The sequence below is a fragment of the Lycium barbarum genome, chromosome 8 (assembly GCF_019175385.1).
Source record: "Lycium barbarum isolate Lr01 chromosome 8, ASM1917538v2, whole genome shotgun sequence".
Taxonomy (NCBI): Eukaryota; Viridiplantae; Streptophyta; class Magnoliopsida; order Solanales; family Solanaceae; genus Lycium; species Lycium barbarum.
The window spans coordinates 115514337-115522994 of NC_083344.1; the positions used below are offsets into that span (position 1 = coordinate 115514337).

At 34.1% G+C, this 8658-nt stretch overlaps 1 protein-coding gene across 1 annotated transcript; it reads left to right on the forward strand.

Moving 5' to 3' along the window:
* The first annotated feature begins 4211 nt into the window (after positions 1–4211).
* On the forward strand, positions 4212–5822 carry LOC132605314 (uncharacterized). Its single transcript, XM_060318502.1, has 2 exons — positions 4212–4344; positions 4944–5822. The coding sequence occupies exon 2, from the start codon at positions 4978–4980 to the stop codon at positions 5641–5643; it is 666 nt and encodes a 221-aa protein (XP_060174485.1). The 5' UTR covers positions 4212–4344; positions 4944–4977; the 3' UTR covers positions 5644–5822.
* The last annotated feature ends 2836 nt before the right edge of the window (positions 5823–8658 follow it).

Here is an 8658-nt window from a genome sequence, read left to right on the forward strand (position 1 = left end):
ATTAGGAACCCTAGCTTAATTCATGAATCATGAATTCTTCTTCATGTGTTCTCATTATGTTTATATGAAACTTTATGATTTTATTTAGCAAGTTACAAGCATGTTTTCAAGTCAATTATATATATATATATATATATATATATATATATATATATATATATATATATATATATATATATATATATATATATATATATATATATATATATATAATTGAAACCATATTACAAGATATTTCATGAAACCATGTTACAAGTTATTTCGTGAAATCATGATTACAAGTTATTTCACGAAAATCATGGGTTTCTTAGCCAACTATATCATGTTCATGTTTTTGGGATTTGCTTAGTTAACCGAGAAGGCTCAGATAGCCTGAAACTACATAGCCACCGTAGGATAAGGGTTGTCAGCAAGGAGGCAACACCTTCATTATGCAGTTTGGATCCTTACATGCTCATTATTACTTAAATCTCATATCCCTGGCAAGGTGTGAGTGTTCTACCGGTAGGACGCAAGTACCAGATCATGTTGTCGGTTATACTATAGCATTCCCCACGTTACAAGCAGTTTTATATACATGTATTTCCATTAATTTATTGTTTTCAGACTTTACTCACATTTCATGCTCATGTTCAAGTTACATTCAGTTTCAGTTCATGTCCTATACCTATGTTGTGCCATGTTCTTCGTTTCAGCAGGTTTTACATACTAGTACTATTCACCATGTACTAACGTCCCTTTTGCCCGGGGCCTGCACTTCACGGTGCAGATACTGATTTTCAAGAGCATACACCTGCGCAGTAGGATCAACTCAGTTATCAGTTTATTGGTGAGCCCCACTCCTCTCGGGGTTCAACATGGAGTTTGCATTAGTATTCAGTTATGGTAGTCCAAGGCCATGTCCTGGTAGTTAGTATTCAGACATGTTTTAGAGGTTTCATAGACAGATGTTAGTTCACAGAGTCAGTTATGTTTTCATGCTTGCAGACTATGAAGTTTTCATGATTTTTCATGCTATGAGATAATTTCAAGACTTTATTCCGCAAATTACATTTTCATGATTCACTTAAATTGCATCATATAGAGTATATTGTTTTGATGCCATGTTGACAAGAAAGCCATGAGGTTCGCTCGGACACATGCAAGCAAGGCCCGAGTGCCGTGTTACGCCCAGGCCATGGTTCGGGGCGTGACAAAGCTTGAGTGTAAAAGCTTGCGTTAGGCGAATCCCACATCGGTTTAGGCGAATCCCACATCGGTTGGGGAGGAGAACGAAGAGTGCTTTATAAGTGCTTGGATACCTCTCCCTTGTAGACGCGTTTTAAAACCGTAAGGGACAAAGGCTCCAAAGCGGACAATTTCTACATGCGGTGGCCTGGGCTATTACAATTGGTATCAGAGCCGGTGCCGAGCCGGTGGTGGGGCAAACCTCAACGAGGACGCTGAGTCCCAAGGGGGGGGGGGGTGAGTGTAAAAGCTTGCCTTAGGCGAATCCCACATCGGTTTAGGCGAATCCCACATCGGTTGGGGAGGAGAACGAAGAGTGCTTTATAAGTGCTTGGATACCTCTCCCTTGTAGACGTGTTTTAAAACCGTGAGGGGCAAAAGCTCCAAAGCGGACAATTTCTACATGTGGTGGGCTGGGCTGTTACAATATCAGCCTAATAGATGGACTGAACTGGACGAGTCAAAATGGGTTGACCCGATAAATAGGGGGTGTCAATGACCCACACAAACTTGAATGAGTCGGGCGGGTCATATTTCTATGGGCTAATTTTGTCACCCCTACTATCAAGTCACCAAAAGACATTCATTTATAGTAATCTTCCTTAAAAACTGAAATTTATAATATTGAAACGGGATAAGGCATCATTACCCCCGAACTATCCCCGAAGTTGCTACGACACACCTTACCTTTTCCTGAGTTCTATTACCCCCCCTAAACTTTTTTAAAAACGGAATAATTATCCCCCTAAACGCTGATGTGACAAGAGAGAGCGCTTACGTGGTAAGGGGAGTGTGTTTCACTTTCTTTGGGAGAGTGAGAAGCATAAAAATGTGGAAAACTTTTTTTTTTCTTGAAATTTTATTTTCTTAAAATATGGAAAACTGAATTATTTTTAAAAAATATGAAAAATCGGTTATTTAGAAATTTAGTTTAAAAAATAGGTTTTCCACATTTTTTTAAAAAATAATTAATTTTTCCAAATTTTTATAAAATTCAGTTTCCACATTTTGACAAGAAAAACACATTTTCAACTTTTTTAATAATCCAGATTTTATTTGAAAAAATAAAAATGTCCTAAGAAAATGAAATCATGAAAATCAAGATTTTTTAAGAAATTTTAAAAAAATAATCAAGTTGTCCATATTTTAAAAAAATCCATTTTCCATATTTTATAAAAATCCATGTTTTCAGTTTTGTTATTTTTTTTAAATGGCTTTTTAAAAAAAATCAAATTTTCAGATCTTTTAAATATCCATTTTTCATTTTTTTAAATAAAATTGACACGTAAGCGGAAAAAAGAAAAAAAGAAGAAGAAGAAAACAAATAATATATGTGTGGAAAGGAGAGTGTATGTCACTCTTCTATATGAAAGTGGATATCAATGTTTAGGGGGGTAATTATTTCATTTTAAAAAAGTTTAGGGGGGTAATAGGACCCAAAAAAAGGTAAGGTCTGTCGTAGCAACTTCGGGTATAGTTCAGGGGGTAAATGATGCCTTAACCCTATTGAAAACAAGATAAGCTACCTCACTACTAGAGACATAAGTTTTTTCCACCGACATTCAGTGAGAAATTTGTGCTATAAAACATGATTTTCCCACCTCATTCGTACCGAACCAGCTCACTGGGAAAACACATGGTGGAAACAGGTTTCATTGAAACACTAGAAAACTTCCTATTTTTTCCGTGTGAAAACACTACTATTTAGGTTTTTCCCACTATGATGTGAAATAACCACTGAACATTTTTCGACAGGAAATCAGTGAGAAAATACTAATATTTTAGTAGTGCCTACCATCACAATTAAATTGACTGGATAGTATAAAAATATTCTTATACTAACCATGTATATATATTAAACTCGCTAATTGTAATATTTTTCTTAGGATTATGTAGGGACTAAGACAATACAATATTAAGAAATTGAAATTTAATTTTTTACATCGAGTTACATGCGTAATTAATATTTGATGATACTTGCTAGGGGTGTCAAATATGACCCAAAAGATGATGACCCGCTCAACCCGTCCAAACTTTTATGGGTTGGGCTCAAGATGATTTCCTATTGGGCTGATTTTAGCCCAGCCCAACATAACTCATTTTAAAGTGATCTCCAACTTAGCCCAATACTAGCCCAATTCTAGCCCATTTTTACGATTTACTTAAATTTGAGTTTATTACTTGAGATTTACTTTATTTTTTTCTATGTATTCATTTTTCTTGTATCCTATATCTTATAACTTTGTGGTGTGTTTGATATGAAGGAAAATATTTTTCACAAAAAATATTTTTCTCGCAAAATGTTTTCTTCAAAAATATTTTTCACGAAAAATCTGCGAAAATATTTTCCAGGAAAAAAAACTTTTCGCAAAAAATGTATAGCTAAAAAATATTTTTCATGAAAAATGTTTTTTTCTAGAAAATAGACCTTTCAAAAAAACTGAGTTAAGTTGGGTGGGTTATGACCCAGCCTATTTTTAGCCCATTTCAACCCAATTCATTTCAACCCAAGTAACTTTTGCGTCAATGTTAGCCCAACCCATTTATTACCTCAACCCATTTGAATTGGGCCAATTTCAGTCCAACCTGCCCATTTGACACCCCTAATAATACGGAACTGGGAATGATATAAAGAGAACTAGTAGTTCGCTTTATTATCCAAGAAGAAGATGTAACGCTCGGTATGTCAAAGTTACCAATATACTCTCTCTGATCCATAATAAGTGGTGTTTTAACTTATGCACACCTCTTAAAAAATTACTCACTTCTAGGTAATTATGAGTGTTTTTGCTAACATACCCTGGGAGAACAAGATCAATTTCTTCTTGAAATGCTAAAACACAACTTATTTTGGAACAAAATAAAAATCTTAAAACACCACATATTATGAAATGAGGGAATATTTTTTTTTGAAGCAACCACTAAGCAGCTGCCTAGTGGCATTAATCAATCATTTACATCAACACACAAAACGACATCCAAAATGGAAGTTCAACACAACACTAAAAGGAAAGTAGCTCTTGGATGCACAGATCTAGTGGAGAATAGCATAAACTCAAACTTTCTTTACCCTCTGATTTCACACTTGAAGCTCAGCTCTTCAATCTTCAAACCCAGGTATATTGTTCTATTCCTTCAAGTAGTTGTGTAGACTTGTGGTAGTAGGATTTCACTCTTTGTAATCCGAGAATTGATAGCCCGCATGACACATTTCCAGTAGATTTGATTTCTGCTTACTTGAAGAAATCCCCCTGTTTGTTGTGCAAAAATCCTTCCGACATTTATATCGCTCTTAGACTAGAATGTGCTCAATGATCCTGAATTACATGTACAGTGGAGTATTTATAGTACCTAAATACATATAAAAGACTAAGCTACCGTTGGGTATAATACACAATATTTATCATTGATTAAGTAGCTCTGCAAAAACCTGTAGTCGACCCCATTTATTATATGTCCCTCAAACCTCTCACCACAGACATGGTTAACAACTACCTTGAGAATTTCTCTACCAATATATATTACTCCTCTTGAAAATAATTAAAATTGATTAGAATTTGGTATTTTGAATAATGCGTAGTTAGGATTTATAGTCAAATATATATAGGAATAGGTTTTCCTGTTTTGAGTTAAAGTAGGCTTCATACCATTATAAATAGGGTATTGTTAGCTATTTTCATAACAAAAGATAACAAGAAATATTGTGGAGATTGTAGAGAGCATTCAGAGCGATCAACACTAAGAGTGAAAATGTCATCGTCAGAGCTGCTGCCCCTTCCTTGGCTCATCGAAGCGAGCACCTATAATGTGAAAATTGGCAACGACACTGTCATCACAACAGTTGCTGATCGTGAAACTATTGTCAACAGTAGCATCTCGGAACTAAAGAGTGAATTGAAGAGTACTCCAAATTCATTTGTTGGAATTGATGTGGTAAATAATGGAGATTTATTGATGTTTCATGTGAAAAAACGATGCCTAATAATTCAATTTAAGCGCATGCTGGTCTTGGATAATCAAACTGATATCTCCCAGTCTCTTCAGGAGTTCCTGTGTGACAGAACTATTACTTTTATAGGTCCTAGAAACATAAGCCAGAAATCTACTCCGTCATATATATCTGGAAGTAGCGGCAGGAAAATAGAATTTACTAGAATTGTGGATGTTGGTTATTTGGCTGGCAAGCTTTTGAAGAAGCCAAAGCTGCTGAGTAGTACACTAGAAGAGGTGATGGCTGAAGCCGACGTTGATATTAAGAAGCCTGTCATTAGTGAAGACTCAATACGTCCTAATTGGCAATCGTCTTCTGTTCTTTCGGAGGAGGAGGTCAAATTGGCGATGTATGAAGTCCATTCATGCTATCAAATTGCAAGCAAGCTTATTGATGCGACAAGTGCAAGTGTGAGCATGCAGTAAGACCGATTCAGCAGAACAACTCAAAGATAAAGGAAGTATCGTTAAGTAACCTTTGTTCTGTAGTTGTTATTTATAATGCCGTTATCCAAACTGCTTTTTTAAGTCTTAGTTCTGTAATATCATATGATATTGTTTTTTTAAGACTTTAAACTGAAATGATTGTTAGTAATTTTCTCAATTGTATGGACTCACATGTTAATATACATAGATATGATGTTACTAAAGGAGTCCACTTTATGATCTAATTAAAGTATTGAAATATTTGGACTTATAAAATAAATATCAATTATTATAGGGGTTACTTTAAATAAGTAGAAACCCATCGGCCTTTTCTTGGTGTTTGGTGGAGACTTATTGAGAAGGTACCGTTTAAACCTGAAAAGGCACTTAAACGTATTATGTGAGGATGTGATCCCTAAGTCAGATACAACGCTTCTTTATTTTCTACTCCATCTCTGAGAAGAAACAAATAATGGCAGTATCCAAACTTAGAAGATCCTATCTCCTTCAAACAATTCTTGCAATAGAACAAGGTTAGTGTTCCTGCAATTATCGTCTATCGATTTAACATGTGATTCTTGGACTTTGTTTTCTATCAATGATATCTTTCTCGAGAAGGTTATGTTCCATCTCCCGAAATGTCCTAGGAAATTTTCGAACAAGCTTGAAATCACTAATCATTCAGATAGTTATAAAATCGATGGTTCGAATATAATTTATCTACGCTAATCAAGATTTTTCTGAGGCAGCATTTCTAGATTCATACGTGCAGTTTCCCTCTTGATATTTGTTTAATATCAAGCAACCTAGTAAAGAATTAATTGTTATGTTGTTTGTATAAAGAAGTACTGCATTATCTGATGATATATATTACTTCCTCCGTCCCATAATAAGTGTCATCATAGTAAAAAACACGCATATTAATTAAGAAACTAATAATACAATGTGAAGTTTATCAAATTACCCTTATATAATAAAAATAAATTACTTATACCTTTTCATTAGAGCATGTACAAGAAGTAAACCTTTTGACATTGGGAATTGAGAATCCAACAATATTAAATTACTATGTGGCTTTTCCATTCATCATTTAGATGTTGCTTTATTGTCTAAGAGCAGAATTAGAAAAAACTAGTTAATTTATGTCTTGCTTTCCTAAGGTGACACTTACTGTGAGACAAATTTTTTTTGACTAAAATGACATTTATTATGGGACGGAGGGAGTATAATATAACTATAGCATGTGAACCAAATGAACTGAGTTTAACTCAAATAAATGATCATACAAAGGCAAGTGGAGAATGGTGAGGTTGGGCGTGCTATATTATGGATTTAGTTATGTCCATTTTGCAGCCACAATTATAAGTATATTTTGTGTAAGTGTGAGAGTGACATCACTGGAATTCGGATGCTATTCATGAATTCATCAGTGCAATTAATTCGCTGCAATTCGGTGTAATTATAAAGTCTAATTTATGCATGTAATGTAATTGAGTGGGTATGCTCGTTATCTTTTTTATGCTCCATCGATATTCCTATGCCTTTGTAAGCATTTAGATTTGTTGGGCTTTAAATCTATAAAATGATGACTTGGACTGTGTATTAGTTTCAGTGTACATATTAGTCTAAATAGTCAATGTAATTGGATAATATTTAAGTTCAATAAATATAAATTAATTGAAGTCTAATTTTGTTGAGCTAGTCCATTTAATTGGATAACAAATGTTGAGCTTCTTATGATCTCCCCCCCCCCCCCCCCCCCCCCCCTTTTTTTTTGCGCTGTATGTCTTTCAAAAGCACTGGTCTTTAATTTTTGTCCCTCAAATTGTTGGTCTTTAATTTTTAACCTTCGCCTAAAAACACATGAGTTCCTGGTTCGAATACCCGCTAAGTTAAAAAAAAATTGCAAGATAGAGTTTTGGATTCAAACTTTACCTTAGAGTTTGAACTGTATAAGGCAGAGTTTGGGCAAAAGTCTGCCTTAAGGCAAAAGTTTGCCTTAAGACTTAACTTTTGCATGAATAGGCCTAATTTTGCTGCAAATTTCTGCCTTATGAAATTCTTTTTATTTTTATTGAGTCAGAATTCGAACCCAGAACTTCGGGATATTAGGCAAAGGGCAATAATTAAAGATAAACAATTTGAGGGGCAAAAATTAAAGACCAGTGCCTTTGAAGGGCAATCGTGCAAATGACCCTGTTTTAATTAGCTCAAGATGTCACGTTATCCTAGTGGCTTAGGTTTGGCGCCATGTGTCAAATGAATGATAGGATCCTCATCGAGTGTTGTTCATGAAAGTCATCAAAATTCAAACAAGAAACAGAAGGGAAAATAAAAAACTGAAGTTATTTTTCGGGTTGAAGTATTTGGTCATATAAAGCCAACTTTTTAAGGGTAACTTACGTAAATAACTACTTTTTAATGCTTGATTTCAATCCGTAGCTACATTTTGCTATTCACAATTTGTAGCTACATTGGGCTATTTACAATTCGTAGCTACATTTAAGTATTTTCGTTGTATTTGATGTATTTCAGTGTGTTTAAATACACTGTTCAGTTGTATCCAACATTATTTGATGTCAAATGTATTTGACTGTATTTTGGATACATGCAATCTTAATATGTATGAATACATGTGTATTCAAAATGATGTATTTAAGTGTATTTAAATACACGAGGGGACTGTGTATTTGATTGTATTTATATATTGATGTAACTTTTTGTTTTGGTTGTATATAGATAATTCAAACAACACATACATTCAAATACACCTAGTTTTCCCAAAAATACAAGTTATTCATCAATATAATTTCTCTAACTACATGTGTATTTAAAATGATTGTATTCCAGTGCATTTAAATACACAACGTAGCTATGTATTTTATTGCATTTATAAATGGATGTATATTTTTGTTTTGGTTGTATTTGATTGCACATAGATCGTTCAAACAATATATACAGTCAAATACACCTAGTTTTCCCAAAAACATAATCAGCCAAATACATTAAACTTAT